Raw genomic sequence first — 19335 nt, forward strand, 5'->3', positions numbered from 1 at the left:
AATAGACTGATGTTCCACAATAGGTAAGAAGTTTCAGCTTATCATCTTTAGCTGCAAAGATGTCTGGGAAATGTGTTTTCTGGTTAGAAAGTATAATATTTGTTCTATAAATCTATTTCTATAGAAGAAAGGAGAGTAGACTCTGTAGACAACTAGCAGTCTCCACCCTACAACATCTATCACAATGTATAAATTATATATATAGTTATTATATATAGTTAGTTTATTATATATATACTATTTGTATTATATAATATTGGTCTTTACTTTTCCTATAAAATAGCAAGCATGAAAAGGGCAAGGTTTTATTTCGCAATGTATCTTCTATCCTTAATATCCTTCCTATATTTAGTGGGGGTTCAATTTAAATTTGTTAAATCACTACATGATTTTACAGGTGAAGAAATTAAGGTTCAGACAAATCACACACTTTAGCTCTTCCTGGATGACCATTTTCTAGAAATGTTAAAAGATTTATATCTCAAATAGGTAAACAAGATAGCTAGTAAGCTCCCTTCCAACACTGACTATCTATGATTCTTTGGTGTTACAGACATTATAACACTTCAAATAAGATCACAAAGCTGCTTTTTGAAGGAGTAGTTCAAGAGAAATTAGAGAATATACCTTTCATCTCATCGGATCAGTCACAAAACACTCTTTCCCTTACAACATTGCATGCTAAATTCTCACAGACTTCATCCTCACATCAAAATGGTTACCATTAATCTAAGGTAGTAGAAGACTGGAGCAAACTAGAAAAATGGAGCATACCTTTTTAAAATCACATCTTCCTTGGGCAGGAAAAGTAAATATGTGTTGGGTTTTAAAGTTTTCCTTTAGGGCCATGTATAGGCTGCCTGGGAAAATAAAAGTAACAGAAAGTGAGTTAATGTTTTTTTATCATATACTCTGTTTAACTGTTTTAAAATAAAAGAAGGAAAGACAGACAAATTTTGAGAGATATAATCAGCATAATCAATTGATCATCAACTAAATCTTCTGGTCAGACAAATTGAATGTTCATCACCATTTACAATAAGTTTAAGATTCTTCTTAAAATTCTTTTTCTATAAAATAACTAGTTCTAAACCTGATTTTCTTTGTTTTTCAAGATATTGAAGACTTTGAAACCAAAACAAGAAGCACAGTGTCTGTCCGAGAAGGTCAAGGTGTGGTGCTTCTCTGTGGTCCACCACCACACTTTGGAGGTATGGTGGGTTACTTTGGGTCACACCATTAACACTGCCACTCAGGGAATAAAGTGGCCACATCAGTTTTTAGAGCCAACGGTACCCTTCATCATATCTGAGGGATCATGAAGTTTCTTCTAGTTCATCTTGTTGTATCTAAACAGTCCTAATCCAAATTTTTTAAATGTATTTGATCAGCCACTCAACAGATATGCCCTGAAGGCAATGCAGGATGGTGTGACCAATGGGGCTATAATCTGTAATCTGGTGCTTGTCACCCTGCATGTACAAGGAACTATTTATTTAAACTTTTTATTCCTCACCTGTAAAATAGAGACACAAGAGTTCCCATTGTGTCTCAGTGTGTTAAAAACCTGACTAGTATCCATGAGGATGTAGGTTTGATCCTTGGCATTGCTTAGTGAGTTAAACATCCATCACTGCTGCAAACTGTAGGGGAGGTTGCAGATTGCAGATGTAGCTTAGATCCCATGTTGCTGTGGCTGTGGTGCAGGCTGGCAGCTACAGCTGCAATTCAACCCCTAGCCTGGGAACTTCCATATGCTGCAACTATGGCCCTGAAAAGCAAAAAAAAAAAAAAAGAGAGAGAGAGAGACACACACAAACTGATACCTATATTGTAGTCCGTTGTAAGTGTTAAGTGAGATAATGAATGTAAATTGATTAATTTAATGGCTAGTATTTTATTTAAAAAAGAAAGTTATTTTATTTTTATTTCTGGACTCTATGGGAAGCAAATTCCAATACTCATTTTGGCAACATCATCTTAACTGTTGGAAGAGGAAACTTACCCCTTTAATTGGAAGCAAATGTTGGATGGCACTGAATCAGAATATCTCCTAGCAATGATGAAAATCACCAATAATTCCAATCTCTACTTTGGAAGAATCTGGATTAGCCAATGAATTAGCCGGTTGCCAGGGATGAAAACCACTCACTGATTCTCACTCCCTTGGGGTTGCATTTTCTCAAATTTCAAATGAGTTTGGTACATTTTGGTAGATTCTAAACCAACAGTGATCCTGGAGAAGTCAGCGTAAGTATATTCATCAAGTCACTTTATTTAGTATAAAGTGATAGCACACTGACTACAGCTACAAATAGCTATTAATACTAATAGCAAGTACTTACATAGTACAGCTCTAAATACTTTATATATATTAACTTTTGATTTATATAACACATACATTAAGGAGATACTATAATGATTATTGTTGTACAGATGAGAATACTGAGGTAGAAAGAAGTTAAGTAATTGGTCCAATGTCATGTAGCTGGTGGGCACTGAAGCCAAGCTTCAAATCCAGGCAGCTGGCTCCCATACCCTGGGCAGCTCTTAACCATCACTGCCTCTGCTACTGTTGATTTCCATTCTGGAATGGAAGGATTCTTGGAAACAGTTCAAATAAATAGTTAAAAATAAAATGAAAGCATTTTTTCTTATAATACTAAACCAAATCTTATTTTTTTGATTCTTTAAAAGCTTGAAAATACTTTCACGATTATTTTTATTTTTATACAACCTTGTGAAATGCTGATACAAAAGGGGGAAGAAAAAACTAATTAGAAGTTGGCAAGCAATACTTTTATTCAATATAATTATAGAGTGGTATGTCATTATGCTCACCTGAAATATTAAGGGGGAGTTAAATGCTTCCAGTGCTAGCTGATATAAAATAACACTATTCCAAAGTACATAAAAAATTGATGGTGCTTATTTTTTAACCATAGGAAAATTGTTTCCATTGCCATAATCTAAGATGACAAGATAACCAAACTGTATTTGTGTGTGGTGTCAGTTTATGTCATTTTATGCTCTGACATTGGTCAAAGAGACTTGACAGAATCCAAGATTACTTTCAAATTTGTTTACTCTAAATAGTAATAATGGAAATGTACAATATTTGCAAATAAATGTTTTATATTTTAAAAAAGCAGCTGAAGAGGAGAAGCTTTCTCTTGTCACCTTGCTACCTACCAATTATGATGTATGTGTTGATATTTTAAAGCATGTGAAGCCTTCATTATAACAGTGCCTTTCTGTTTAATGCCATGAGACTAAGTCACAGATGTACAAAATCTGCCTTAAGACCATTATAACTGAATAATAAATCCCTGATGCATGTAATTTAAGTCAGACTTTCCTGATACCAAATTCTACTATGTAATATGTAATAATCTAGCAGGATCCCAAAGGTATTTGTCAATATTGACTTCATCCAGGTATTATAAAGTACTTTCTTACTGAGAGTCACAGCTTCCTCATTTCTACAATGGCAGGAACCCTGGAATACTATTCTACTGTTCTTTAAAGCTCTCTCAGAGCAAAGCTGAGGGGAATATTAACAGACACCTTTTGTTCCAATTATACAAATAGTCATTAATCATGAGAGTGAGAAAGTATTAATAATAATAATAATATCAGGTACCAATTATTGATAGTTAGCATGAGCAAGCACTACTAGGCCTTCCATTTATTTTTTCATTCCTACCATTCTTTTTTTTTAATTACTTAATGAATTTTATTACATTTATAGGTGTACAACAATCACCACAATCAAATTTTACAGCATTTCCATTCCAAACCCTCAGTGCATCCCCCCACCCCCCAACCTGTCTCATTTGGAAATCATAAGTTTTTCAAAGTCTGTGAGTCAGTATCTGTTCTGCAAAGAAGTTCATTCTGTCCTTTTTTATTTTTTTTTATTTTAGTTTTTAGTTTTTAGGTTTTTTTTTTTTGTCTTTTTGTCATTTCTTGGGCTGCTCCCGTGGCATATGGAGATTCCCAGGCTAGGGGTCGAATCAGAGCTGTAGCCACCAGCCTACACCAGAGCCACAGCAACGTGCGATCCGAGCCGCGTCTGCGACCCACACCACAGCTCACGGCAACGCCAGATTGTTAACCCACTGAGCAAGGCCAGGGATCGAACCCGAAACCTCGTGGTTCCTAGTCAGATTCGTTAACCACTGCGCCACAACGGGAACTCCTCTGTCCTTTTTATAGACTCCACATGTCAGTGAAAGCATTTCATGTTGGTATCTCATTGTCTGACTGACTTCACTTAGCATGATAATTTCTAGGTGCATCCATGTTGTTACAAATGCCGTTATTTCTTTCCTTTTAATGGCTGAGTAATATTCCACTGGGCATATGAACCACATCTTTTTGATTCACTGTTCTGTCGATGGACATTTAGATTGTTTCCATGTCTTGGCTACTGTATATATTGCTGCAGTGACCACTGGAGTATATGTGTCTTTTCGAGTCATGGTTTTCTCTGGATAGATGTCCAAGAGTGGGATTGCTGGATCAAATGGTAGTTCTACTTTTAGTTTTCTGAGGAAGCTCCATACTGTTTTCCATAGTGGTTGCACCAATTCACATTCCCACCATCAGTGTAATAGGGTTCCTTTTTCTCCACAGCCTCTCCAGCATTTATTGTTTGTAGACTTTTTGATGATGGCCATTCTGGCTGGTGTAAAGTGGTACCTCATAGTGGTTTTGATTTGCATTTTTCTAATAAAGAGTGATGTTGAACATCTTTTCATGTGTTTTTTTTGGCCATCTGTATGTCTTCTTTGGAGAACTGTCTGTTTAGATCTTCTGCTCATTTTTTGATGGTGTATGTTTTATTGGTATTGGGCTGTAGGAGGTGTTTATAAAATTTGGAGATTAATCCCTTGTCAGTTGATTCATTTGCAAAGATTTTCTCCTATTCTGTGAGTTGTCTTTTTGTTTTGTTTAGGGTTTCCTTTGCTGTGCAGAAACTATTAAGTTTAATTAGGTCCCATTTGTTTGTTTTTGTTTTTATTGTCATTACTCTAAGAGGTGGATCTGAGAAGAGGTTGCTGTCATTTATGTCTGAGAGTGTTTGGCCTATGTTTTCCTCTAACACTTTTATAGTATCTGGTCTTATATCTAGGTCTTTAATCCATTTTGAGTTTATTTTTGTGTATGGTGTTAGGAAGTGTTCTAATTTCATTCTTTTACATGTGGATGTCCAGTTTTCCCAGCACCACTTATTGAAGGGGCTGTCTTTTCTCCATTGTACATTCGTGCCTCCTTTGTCATAGATTAGTTGACTGTAGGTGCGTGGGTTTAATTCTGGGCTTTCTCTCCTGTTCCACTGATCTATATTTCTGTCTTTGAGCCAGTACCATATGGTTTTGATGACTGTTGCTTTGTACTATAGTCAGAAGTCAAGAAGCTTGATTCCTCTAGCTCCATTTTTCTTTCTCAGGATGGCTTTGGCTATTCTGGGTCTTTTGTGCTTCCAAACAAACTTTAAAATATTTTGTTCGAATTCTCTGAAAGTATCCTTGGTAATTTGATAGGGATTGCATTGAATCTGTAGATTGCCTTGGGTAGTATAGTCATTTTGATAATATTGACTCTCTTAATCTAAAAGCATGGTATGTCTTTCCATCTGTTTGTATCATCTTTGATTTCTTTTATCAGTGTCCTATAGTTTTCAGAGTACAGGTCTTTTGTCTCTTTAGGTAGGTATATTCCTAAGTATTTTATTGTTTTTGATGCAATGGTAGGCAGGATTGCTTCCTAAATTTCTCTTTCTGATCTTTCATTATAGTACATAGAAATGCAGTGGATTTCTGTGTATTAATTTTGTATCCTGTGACTTTGCCAAATTCATTGATGAGCTCTAACAGTTTTCTGGTAGAGTCTTTAGGATTCTCTAGGTATAGTATCATGTCGACTGCAAATAGTGATAGTTTTACTTCTTCCTTTCCAATTTGGATTCCTTTTATTTCTTTTATTTCTCTGATTGCTGTGACTAGGACTTCCAAAACTATGTTGAATAGCAGTGGTGAGAGTGGACATCCTTGTTTTGTTTCTGATCTCAGTGGGAATTATTTCAGCTTTTCACTGAAATTTCATGACTGAGAATGATGTTATATGTGGGTTTGTCATATATGGCCCTTTATTATGTTGAGCTTCCCTCTATGCCCATTTCCTGAAGGGTTTTTATCAGAAATGGGTGCTGGATTTTGTCAAATACGTTTTTTGTGTCTATTGAGAGGATCATATGGTTTTTATTCTTCAGTTTGTTAATTTGGTGTATCACAATGATTGACTTGTAGATATTGAAGAATCCTTACATCCTTGGGATAAATCCCACTTGATCATGATGTAAAATCTTTTTAATGTATTGCTGGATTTGGTTTACTAGTATTTTTTTTTTTTTGAGGATTTTTGCATCTATGTTCATCAGTGAAATTGGCCTGTGATTTTCTTTTTTTTTGTGTGGTATCTCTGTCTGTTTTTGGTATCAGGGTGATAGTGCCCTCATAGAATGAGTTTGGGAGTGTTCCTATCTCTGAAATGTTTTGGAATAGTTTCAGAAGAATAGGTGTTAGCTCTTCTCTAAATGTTTAATAGAATTCACCTGTGAAGCCACCTGGTCTTGGACTTTTGTCAGAAGTTTTTAAATCACAGTTTCAATTTTAGTATTTGTGATTGGTCCATTTGTCTTTTCTATTTCATCTTAGTTTAGTCTTGGAAGATTGTACTTTTCTAAGAATTTGTCCATTTCTTCTAGGTTTTCCATTTTATTGGCATATAGTTGCATATAGTAGTCTCTTATGACCCTTTGAATTTCTCCTTCTTCATTTATAATTTTATTGATTTGAATCCTCACTCTTTTTTTTCTTGATAAGTCTGGCCAAGGGTTTATCAATGTTGTTGATCTTTTCAAAGAACCAGCTTTTCATTTCATTGATCTTTTCTATGGTTTTCTTCATTTCTATTTCATTGATTTCTACTCCGATCTTTATGATTTCCTTCCTTCTACAAACTTTAGGTCTTTCCTGTTCTTCTCTCTCTAGCTGATTTGGATGTAAAGTTAGCTTGTTTATTTGATCTTTTTCTTGTTTCTTGAGGTAGGCTCATAATGCTATAAACTTTTCTCTTAGAACTACTTTTGCTGAATCCCATAGGTTCTGGAGTGTCATGTCTTTGTTGTCATTTGCTTCTAGGTATTTATTAATTTCCTCTTTGATTTCTTCACTGATCCATTGGTTGTTTAGTAGCATTTTGTTTAGTCTCCACCTATTTGTGTTTTTTGCATTTTTTTTCTTGTTCTTGATTTCCAGTCATATACTGTTGTGGTCAGAAAAGATTCTTGATATGATTTCAATTTTCTTAAACTTACTGAGGCTTGATTTGTAGCCCAGGATGTGATCAACCTTAGAGAATGTTCCATGTGCACTTGAGAAGAATATGTATTTTGTTGCTTTTGGATGGAATGTCATATAAATATTTACTAAGTCCATCTGGTCTAATGCTTCATTTGGGGCCTGTGTTTCCATATTAATTTTCTGTCTGGATGATCTGTCCATTGCTGGAAGTGGGGTGTTAAAGTCCCCACTATTATTGTGTTATTGTCAAATTCTCCTTCAAAGGTTGTTAACAGTTGCTTATATATTGTGGTGATCCTATGTTGTTGTGTAGATATTTAAAATTGCTCTATCTTCTTCTTGGATTATTCCTTTGATCATTATGTAGTGTCTTTCCTTGTCTCTTAAAATATTCTTCATTGGTCTGATATTGGTATTGTTACCCCACCTTTCTTTTGATTCCCCATTTGGATGGAATATTTTCTTCCATCCTCTTATTTTCAATTTGTATGTGTCCCTAGAAGTGAAGTGGGTTTCTTGAAGACAGCATATATATGGGTCTTGTTTTTGTATCCATTCAGCAGGTCTATGTCTTTTGGTTGGGGCATTTAGTTCATTAACATTTAAGATAATTATTGATATGTATGTTCTCACTGCCAATTTTATTCACTGTTTTGGATTTGTTTTTGTTGCTCTTTTTCTTCCCTTCTTTTTTCTTCCTCTTGTGGTTTGATGACTATCTTTTGTGTTGTATTTGAGTTGATTTTTCTTATTTGTGTAGCAATTGTAAGATTATTGGCTTGCAGTTATTCTGAAGTTTTGATATAGGAATCTATGTATGTATGTATGTATGTATGTATGTATGTATCTATCTATCTATCTATCTATCTATCTATCTATCTATCTATCTATATGAGATTGTTTTAAGTTGTTGGTCTCTCTCTCTCTCTCTCTATATATATATATATATATGTATATATATAATTGTTTTAAGTTGTTGGTCTCTTAATTGCAAGTGCATCTCCAGTGTCCTGCATTTGTACCCTCCTCTTCTCATGATTTCTGATTTTGGTAGCATAATTGTGCTTGGATGATTTCTTATCTTTACTGTATATATGCCTTTACTGGTGAGGCTTGTCATTTAGGTATTTTTGTTTCTGGTTGTGGCCTTTTATTTTCTGCCAAGAGAAGTTCCTTTAGTATTTGTTGCAAAGCTGGTTTAGTGTTGCTGATGTCTCTTAGCTTTTGCTCATCTGTAAAGCTTTTGATTTCTCCTTCAAATCTGAATGAGAACCTTGCTGGGTAAATTAATCTTGTTTGGAGGTTTTTTTCTTTCATCATGTTAAGTATATCATGCCACTCCCTTCTGGCCTGCAGAGTTTCTGATGAAAAGTCTGCTGATAACCTTATCGGGCTTCCCTTGTATGTTATTTGTTTCTTTTCCCTAGCTGCTTTCAAGATTTTCTCTTTGTCTTTAATTTTGGTCAGTTTGATAAATATATGTCTCAGGGTGTTCCTCCTTGGGTTTATTTTATATGGTACTCATTAAGCTTCCTGGATTTGAGTGAGTGGTTCCTTTCCCATGCTAGGGAAGTTTTTGGATATTATCTCTTTGAATATTTTTTTCTGTCCCTTTCTCTCTCTCTTCTCCTTCTGGCACCCCTATAATAAGGATGTTGGTGCATTTAACATTGTCCCAGAGTTCTCTGAGACTCTCTTCATTTGTTTTCCATCTTTTTTCTCTTTTCTGTTCCACATCAGTTATTTCTACTAGTCTGTCCTATACCTCGCTTATTCATTCTTCTGCCTCCTGTATTCTGCTATTGGTTGCTTCTAATGAATTTTTTTATTTCAGTTATTGTATTTTGCATCTCTTCTTGCTTAAATTTTATATCGTGCATTTCTTTGCTCATTGTTTCCTATAAATTATCCATCTTTGCCTCCAGTTTATTTCCAGTATCTTTCATCATCTCCAGCACCAATAGTGTAAAGTCTTTTCCTGGAGGCTAATAATCTCCTGATCACTTATCTGTTTTTCTGGGTTAACTTATCTGAGTGATAGTTCTCTGTATTTTCATTTTTATAGGTTTTTGGTGTAGTGTCCTTTTTGCAGACAATAGAGTTGTAGCCTTTCTTACTTCTGGTGTCTACTCCTCTTGTGGCTGAAGTTGGTACAGGGGCTTGCTGGAGTCTTCCTGATGGGAGGAAGTGGTGCCTGCCTACTTGTACATGGGGCTGACTCCTATCCCTCTGGTTGGTGGGTCTTTGTCTCAGGGTGAGGTTAGATGTGACTTGTGCCTGGGGTAGGGGGGTTTTATGCAGCCTGTTTACTAATGGGTGGGGCCGTGATCCCACCTGGATGATTGTTTGGCCTGGGGCTTCTCAGTGCTGATGGGTGGGGCCAGATTTTCCCAAAATGGCCACCTCCAGAGAAACTCATGCTAATGAAAATTCCCAAGAGCTTTGCTTCCAATACCCTTCCCAACAACAAGCCACAGTCAGGCCCTGTTTTCACAGGAGTTCCTTCAATAACTGCAGTCAGGTCTGACCCAGATTCCTATGGAAACTTTGCTTTGCTCTGGGACCCAGTGCTCACAAACATCTGTGTGCACCTTTCAAGAATTGGGTCTCCATTTCCCCAGTCCCATGGAGCTCCTGCCAACAAGCCCCACTGGCCTTCAATGCCAGATGCTCTGGGGACTCTTTTCTCCCATGCCAAATCCCCAGGCATGGGGATATGACGTGGGGCTAAGAACTCTCACTCTTGTAGGTGAGTCTCTGTGATATAGTTACTTTCCAGTCTGTGGGGCTTCCCACTCAGAAGGTATGGGGTTGCTTATATCACGTAATTTCCCCTCCTACCTCTCGATGTGGCCTCCTCTTTGTCTTCTGGAGAGGATATCTTTTTGAAAGTTTCCAGTCCATTTGGTTGAAGGTTGCTCAGCATTTGGTAGTGATTTTGTTGTTTTTATGAGAGAAGTTGAGTTCCAGTTCTTCTATTTTGCATCTTAATCCCATCTCTCATTCCTACCATTCTAATAATTAAGAATAATTTTTAAATGAGGAAATTGACTCAGATAGAATAAATAAATCAGTTTTCAGATAGTGAATGAAGTCAAGATTCCAACCAGGACTTTCTGACTTCAGAAAATGCGTATGGATAGAAGACTCTATAGTTACTTCTTAAATCTCAAGTTGTTTATTAGTTTCAATAATCTAAAACCTCCAGGTTCATTAAGAGCCCTAAGAGTATCTTTAATTGGCTCATTAAAATACCTTCTTCTTTTTCCTGCCTCACCTTCCTCATGGCAGCTAATTGTGCCAAGAAAGATCTCAAGAAAGAGGAAAAACATATTGGTCAGATAACCTTTAAAGTGGAGTAGCAGACAGCTGGTTTAAAGTGGAATAACTCTAGAGACAGACATTGTTTATCTTTGCCTGTAATTTGTCCTTAAATACACACACACACACACACACACACACACACACACACACACACATTCAAGGTCATAAACCAGATAGCATATCTGGAGAGTCTGATGAAGAGTCTCCTTCTAAGCTCCTTCAGGTAGTTTGCTGAATTCCATTTCTTACCGGTATAAGACTTAGGTTGGCATTTTCTTCCTGGCCAGCAGTTAAGGGCCACTCTTATCTTCTAGAGGCTGCCTATACTTTTTGCTACATGCCCTTCATCTTCAAAACCAGTAATAGAGAATGTCCTTTGTATCAATTCCCTCTAATACTTTGAATCTCTTTAGCCAAGAAGCATCCCATCCCATGAAGGGCTCACCTGAGCAGGTCAGCTGCACCAAAGACAAAGTCATTTTCTTTAAGTCAACTGTGCTGTCTAATCTAATGCGACCATCAAAATCATACTTCACCATATTCATAGGTCCTAGCATACTTAGATGTTCAGCAAGAGCCAATGGCAGTTATTTCAGAATCCTGTCAACCATAATATGCTGTCCAAACATGTTTCCTTCCTCTAATTCCATTTTTCTAAAGGCTCCATATTAGCTTACACACTTGGTAGTAACAAAGACATGCACTAGAAACATACTACCTGGGAGATGGCGTTAGACGGGAAGGATGGAGGAAATATTGCCATGGCCAAATTATTTTTATGTCTGATGTATGGAAAACAAAGACTCACTGTAAATATTAAAACAGCTTCTCATAAAGAAAAGTACTTTAGAGTCCATAGTGATAGAATCTCATAAAGGCTTAAATTTTTATATTATTTTTTGGGCAATTTGGTCTTCTTGCCTTTCTCTCTGGTTGGTAGCTATGAGTTTAACAAGTAATTCAGTTACAAGGGAAAAATCATATAGAACTTGATATTATCAGAACATTCTGAATCTTTTATGCATTCTCTCTAATATATTCACAAAAATGTGCATATTTTTTTCTTAAGGTAGACCTATCAAATACATTTCAAAGTTTTTTGTACATACATATGAAATTTAGGAGAGTTAGGAAAATTATCAACTAGGCTGAATCCTATAAATTTATTTGGCAAAGAATAGTTCTAAGACCAAAACAAAAGAAAAAAAAAGGTGTATAAATGAATTTCCCATGGAAATCATTCGTGACAACTCAATAAATGAGCATAAACCAATCTAACAGGTGCTGTTATATGGATGTCCTTTCAAATAAACCAAAGGAGATCTGACTGCAGAGTAGACATTCTTGTGGATGCTTCCTTCCCAATTTTTAGGGCAACCACAAATACAGGTGTGCTACTCTTCTAGGAAGGGAGGATCTCCAGATAAAATTTTTCTAGGAGAAAATTACCTGCAGTGGAAAAGAAAAAGGAACAGAACACAAAATAGGCTCATTAGGCTGTACCTGTTAGAAATGTGATATTTGGAAACAAAGCAGGAACCACTCCATATACTCTGAGGAGAGATGTATATTTTCTTCACTAATCCTATTTCTAAGCAGAGATAAGCTCCATGAATGTGACTGAATCTATGCCAGTAGAGGCAGACTCATTCCTCTGTTTCATCTTCCTAAAATATATCTCTAAAATGTTTCAAAGAAATATAAATTTTACTGAAGGTTTTGTGGAGAGAATACATCAGATAAAAACACTTCATTTCTCATTAGACATCACTTTCCTTTCTCACAAACTCTCTCATTGGTAGTCTATGACTTCCATTATCTTCACATGATACCTAACAACCCCTTCCATTATCTGTTATAGTTCTTATCCTTAATTTGGACATTATCTCAGAAAAATACAATTATTCCAGCTAGACTCTTGGTGCTTGGCAGAACTAAAATTTGGATAATCAGCTAAATAAAAAGCTTTTCTTTCCTCCACTCTCTCTCTAGAGGGTTTGAAGGTCATTCCTCTATACACAGGTTCATGTGGCAGAAGGCAATATAATATATTTATTATTAATTCATGTGGGGCAAGGGTCACTAAGCCTTGAGGTGGACTTTGAAGTGTTATGCAGAGAAATCTTTGCACCTTGAGCTTTCACCTCATGGGTAAGCATTAGCTAAGATATTCAGTCACTTGTAAAAAGATTCTGCACAAGTCATTTTGCAATAGGAGTGAAAGAAGAGTTTCCTCTAAATTTTTGAAATTAACATAAAACTTTGAAGCCAAGCTCTTGGATGAATATGAAAATAAGCAGTCAACAGATCTTCATGAGTGCAGTGAATGAGTCCAGGCTCACATTAAATTTTGTTTAAAATGAGAGAGTATAGAAATGATACATGCTGTCTAAAATAATTAAAATCACCTTCACTGTGAAATAATAGTTTCACCATATCGAAAGTAAAGCACATTCTTTCACTTTATTATCTGGGTATAAAACTTTCAATCCTGGGCTCATAAAAATCGTAGGTTTAAAATTTGCTTTAGAGGAAATGTTCCATTCTCTCCTCAGATACAACTTTTAGGTTTGTAGAACAATTGGATTTATGGCAGTAGTTTGGAGTGTCTATGTCTGTAACAGAAAGATAGCACTATTGTTTGAGCCCAGCATTTGTATTTGTGTCAATAAAAATGTTGACAATTCAACTTAAATTGAAAATCATTCCTAGCAAAGACTCAAAATTCTGTAACAAAATAAGAGGAAAATTACAATGAGAAAAATGGCTAATTTTTCATATCTCCTTCCTCCTAACTACCTTTGGTTTTTTGCTCATTTGGAGTAAATTACACTGGTGTTGTCTTAGTGGGTAGGTCAAATCTGCAGTAACAATGTTACTCTTCAATGTTATTTGAATGTGTAAAAGGCAGGTAGACCCAACAGTAGCCTGTTGGAATGGTAACAGTAACTGCGACAATAAACGCCATTATTGAACTTGTCCTATATATTCACTCAAGAAATATTTATTATGTGCTTACTATGTGCCACTCATTTTACTGAGTTTCAGGGATGTGGTGAAGAACAAAGCAGCAAAGTTCTTAGCTTCAGGAGTCTTAGAGTAAACAAATATAATAAAAAATAAAGTGAGTATGACAGATGGTGATAAGAGCTAGGCAGAAAAATAAAGGGGATATGGAGTGATAGGTATAGCTATTTTATACTCAGAGCTCAAAGAAGCCTTCATTGATATTTGAGAACTAAAGCCGTGGACAAGACACTGAGAAAAGGCAATTTGAGAGTAGGCACAGCATGTACAAAGGACCTGTGTTAGGACTGTGTCTGGCATGTTGGAAGAACAACAATGAAGCTCCTGTGGATGAAGAAAAATGAGCAAACAGGATAGCAAATGAGGATGTAAGCACTACCTTCTAGATATTTTTCAGTCTTTAACTTTTCCTGAGAGCGAGGTTAGAACATTGAGCAGAAGAATGAGACATTTTCTCTGAGTTTCAGTTTTAATGGTTTATTCTGGAGAACAGACCACAAAGGGGCAAAGGTATAAGGAGTTAAAAGGTTATTATAATGATTCAGCTTAGAGTTAATGGTGGCCCAAACCAGGATGATAGTAGTAGACAGGTGGATGAGTAGCCACATTCAGCATGTTTTTAGAGGTTATAGCTGAAATAACTTCCTGAAAGATTCAAAGTAGGTTGTAAGAGGAAAAAAAAAAAAAGTGGTGTGCTCTTATGGCACAGAGTGTTAAGACTCTGGTGTTGTCACTGTAGTTGATCAAGTCACTGCTCTGGCATGGGTTCAGTCCATGGCCCAGGAACTTCTGCATGCTGTGGGCATGGCCAAAAAGAAAAAAGAAAAAAAAAAGAGAGAGAGAGAGAGAAGTAAAAGATAACTCCAAGAACTTGGTGATGAGCAGCTGGAGAAGAATTCCATGTATAGGGATGAGGCCAATAAGTGGGGAACAGGTTTGGGGATAGAGAAAATTAGGAATGTGTTTTTAAGACATGTTAACTTTCAGATGTCTAACTTCACAGTGAAAACTTCAAGTAGGCAGTGTCTGGGGAGAAAGTTCTGTTTAGAGAACTAAATTTGGAAGTTAACATAGGTAAGTAGTATTTAACACTACATGATTGGATAAAATGATGAGTGCCTACTATACACTGGGCATTCAACTCAGCATTTGGTAGACCTCAACTCATCTAACACTATCAAGAAAAATTTCTTCAATTTAGAAGCTGAATAACTGTGTTAAAGAAATTAGTGTTAGCTTGGCCAAGATCATGTCTCTGGAAATCAAGGGAACCTGTCTAAATACCATTGCAGTTGTTCTACTGCCTAATTTTTTTCTGGCATCATCTGGCTATAACAGACACTTAATAATTACTAAATAAATTATAGAAGGATATAGCAAGCATTCTCTATAGAAGAATGTGTAAACACCACCCATAGAGATGGACTGATTTGCCTAAGTGTGTAGTTATTAGAACCAGAAGGATTGTGGCTCTCCTAATCCATGTAGGACCAAAGTCCCAGAGTTTATTTCTCTAGGTCCTGTGCTCCACATCCCCTCTCTCCACATTCAGAACATCAACAGTGCAGAAGCTGTCCTAGAGTTCACTGGAATGTAGCAAAGATTGGGACTCAGAGGGCCTTTCCTTAGTGGTTGTTTGTAGGCCACAAAGGCAGCCATCTCCATGATTCCAAACAGGATGTATTGCAAACCAAGAGATCTAATAAAATCTAGATGGTCAAGCAGTAATTGTGGAACAAATGGGAACTCAAATAGGAATGACCATAAAGGTGTCAGAGCAGTTTTCTGGCTTACGTCATAAACTTGCTCAGCACCAATATCAATGACTTCAACCCAGAAAAGGAATTATTTTTCTCAGATTAGTTCTTTACCACTGAGCAAGCATAACCATGATTTACCACCTGTGAGCCAGTTGCATTTAACTCTGGAGCGCTACACAAGGCTTGCAGTAAAGTACACACATACTGGAACATTCCAAAGGGGGGATTTAGTCACTCAATCTGAGCACTATGCTTCAAATTCTTTATTCTGCTCATTTATTTTCTCAAAAAACATGCTACCACTGTTGAACTCCTTTGTGCAGAGCCAATGGAAGTTCTCAGTGTCAGTGTTTATCCTTACTGCTCTCTTTCACAAGAGGCTTCTCTTCTAATAAAAATTACACACTATATAAGGTGTATACTTGCATATATTGTGTTTGCATTTTAAATATCAGAATACAAGATATATAGCCATAAAAGACATCAAAACTTAATCATGCTCTGGGGAAAATAGGATTTCTTGTATGCTTGACAGAGCAGCCAATAGTCTTCAATTGCTTACAGCAAATCCGCCACTTCTAATAATAATAAAATTGTAGAGGATTATGTCCATGTGAAACTATCAACAATGGTTCAGAGAGGACCAATTATTATTCAGTCCTAATGTTCCTGCTGAATCATCATAGGGGAAATACATCACGATCATTAATAACAAATAAATGTCATCGATGGAGGAGAAAAATATTAAAAAATTCAATGGTTTTGACTTAAGTGGCTCATGAATTATACATTTAATTAAGAAAAACCAAATGGGAAGGATTTTAAACTTCCAATTTGCAAGGTATTTTTCTCCTTTCCCCATTAAAAAATATACAAATTAAGCAGGCAGTGGCTGATGATGGAACAAAATGGATAAAAGCCCCCTCTGCAGGATGGCTGTTTGGATGAATGGGAAGAGGCAAACTGTGGGGAGAAGGGAGCAGGATAGGATGAAAAATAACAGTGACAGGAAGGTCCTACAGCTTTACATTTTCACCATTTCACAGAGGGGCACAAAAGGGCACATGGATTCTAGTCTCAGAGCTACTGCAATTTTCCTTTCTACTTATTTGCCTGTAAAATGAAGAAAATGGTCTGGAAGAAATCTCAGGTCCCTACCCCCAGACATTCTATGAATCTATGAACTGAGGAACACCTTTTTCTCGAGCCTCCAACATACCACCCAAAGGCAGATATGCAAGGTGGCCACCATTCTATGGAAATACTGACCATTTCACTTCCCAGTGCTATCACACAGAGGAGACTGAATTTTACCATTAATAGCAATGATTTTCAAAGCAGCATTTCCCCAGCATCCTCACCACCTGGAAACTTGTTAGCAATGCAAATTCCCTGGCTTCTTCCCAGACCTACTGAAAGAAACTGAGAATGGAGCCCAGCACTTTGTTTAACCAAGTCCTTCAGGTGATTCTGACGCACACTGAAGTTTTAAAATCTCTATCATAGAGGGCCTTTTTGGAGAGAAGAATTACTTTTTAGAGTTTTACCAATGTGATCTATATCCTACTACTAGTAGCTCTAAATATGTTGGAATAATTTAGAATGACAAGTTAATCATTTACTCTCTAAGATTCTGAGGAAATTAAATACAGGAAAGGCAGTATTGACAGGGGAGGAAATGAAGGGGTGGGGAACAATTGTCCTAGATGTGAGTAGCTGCAGATATGCTGGGAGCTGTGGATTTGGAAGTCTGAGGGAATGAGGAAGAATAGACAATAACAGTATATTTGAGGGTCAGCTGTGCATAGAAAAGAAAAAAGGTGGTATTAGGGAAAGAACAAAAGATTTGATATCAGAAGGATCTAGGTTCAAGTTCTACCTCTTTCACATGTTAACAGTATGAATTAGGGAAATTAATTTATACCCTCTGCTTCAGATCCTACTCTATATAACAGGCATATTGGCCATAGACAATTAGCCACACAAAACAAATTGATGAAATGATGAAAGAGGTATGAAATGAAAGTGCTTCTTAGGGTTTTTTCTTTATTATTATTATTCCTTATGTAATATTCCTTATTTCTGAACCACATTCTTGGAGCAGTTTCTATTTTTTTTTCCCCAAGGAGTTTCTAAATGTTCTGCTATCGAAAAAGGATACACCACATGTCGGAACAGATCAGAAAGCTTTAGCAGCTAAAGTAAAATGAATTCACCAAGGAAGAGATAAAAATTATGGTCTCTGGTCCCAAGATTATAGGGTAAAGAATACAAAGATTTCTTGGGCACCAGTGGCAATATGTAATTTCTGTTAAGTGGAAAGGGTTACCTTGGATTTCAGAGAACTAGAGCTTATTTTTCTCACCATACAGGCATTGATTAGAGATCCCTAAGCTGAACATGGCCCTGAGAATTTGCTCAAGATTTGTCTTTATTTCACAGAAGGTTCAAAAGATGAGTCACTGACAACAGGAAATCAGAACTACATTTTTCCCCCTCTTTATATTGCAGAAAAATTTACTATCTAGAGGGCTCTCCAGTTGCAAACAAAAACGCTTTGAGCATTTCTTTGGTGAAGTCAGACAACAGGCATAATAGTGAGGCATTAAAGACATCATTAAAGAAACTGAGAAGCAAGAGACCACATGAAATGATAAAAGACTCCAGTAGGGCCTTGCCAAAGAAAACAAAAATTCAATACCCAGGAAGAGGATAAGAATCTCAAATCATATTTAAAAAATAAAAAGTGAATTGCATTTATGCATACTTGATCTAAAAGCACAGACTTTTAGAAAAAAACAAAAGAATGCTGAGGGCAGAGTAGACCATTCATAGAAACATAGTTTTAACCTCCCATCCATTGCAAAAATAATTTTTTTTAACAACATCTCAAGCAATGATCATCCATCCTTTGCTTGGTCACCTCTGATGATAGCGAGCTCACTACCTCATAAAGGATCTGCTGCTATAGCTCCAAAGTTTAAACTGGTCTTCACTGTAATAAGGGTCAAACAGCATTTTGTAATCTCCAAAAGCCGTAGGTCCTACTTTTACCTTCTGAACATCAAAGAAGAGGGCTTTATTTAACCCTTTATGAACATGACAGCAACACGACCTAAGAAGATAGCTCCATTATTCTTTCTACCCCCCCCCCAACAACAGGTCAAAACCTTAGTTCTTATCACTTTTTTTTTGTGACCTTACTTCTGGCCTTTGCTATTTTCGGTTGTCTATCTCTTGATCTACTTGAGATTTTTAATTCCCTCCCAATAACGACTGCTCTGAATGTAATGTCGGCCATAAGACTTTGCAGGATGTTGAAAATACAGATCCCATGATACTTCACTCAGATGTTAAACAACCAAATTGCTAGGAAGAAGACTAGCTATATGTAGTTTAACAAGCTTCTTAAATGTGCTTGGAATAAAATACTCTGGTCTGAATGATTCAGAGTAAAAACAATAAATGCTATCCATCTTATTTTTTAAAAGTTGTAATTCATTTTAGTGTTTAGCTTCCCTGGTACTATTTTCACCTTATTCTTTTTCCCACTGACAAAAATATTACATAGTAATTAAAAATTCTAATACGGCAGACATGCACTACGTAAAAAGTCTATTGTTTTCCTTCCCATACCCTGAGAAAACCACTGTATACATTCCTAGGTTTCTAAGTTTAATAATTTATATGAACACACAGACATATATATATATATATACATACAAATTCCAACACAAAAATACATAATTTTTAATGGGATCATACTGAATATCTTGATTTATGTTTTTTTTATAACAACATATGGATTTTTTTTTCTACCCGAACATTACTTTTACAGGTTTAATTCCATTTTA

At 36.2% G+C, this 19335-nt stretch overlaps 1 protein-coding gene across 6 annotated transcripts in view; it reads left to right on the forward strand.

Annotated features, from left to right (window-relative positions):
* CNTN6 (contactin 6) overlaps positions 1-19335 on the forward strand; it is a 292494-nt gene that overhangs the window by 161750 nt on the left and 111409 nt on the right. For all 6 annotated transcript variants that reach the window (XM_047754541.1, XM_047754561.1, XM_047754553.1 and 3 more), the window contains one exon: positions 1116-1211. In XM_047754541.1, the coding sequence (XP_047610497.1) occupies positions 1116-1211 (96 nt within the window). The remainder of the gene's footprint in view (positions 1-1115; positions 1212-19335) is intronic.

Source organism: Phacochoerus africanus, chromosome 1 (assembly GCF_016906955.1).
Source record: "Phacochoerus africanus isolate WHEZ1 chromosome 1, ROS_Pafr_v1, whole genome shotgun sequence".
NCBI lineage: Eukaryota > Metazoa > Chordata > Mammalia > Artiodactyla > Suidae > Phacochoerus > Phacochoerus africanus.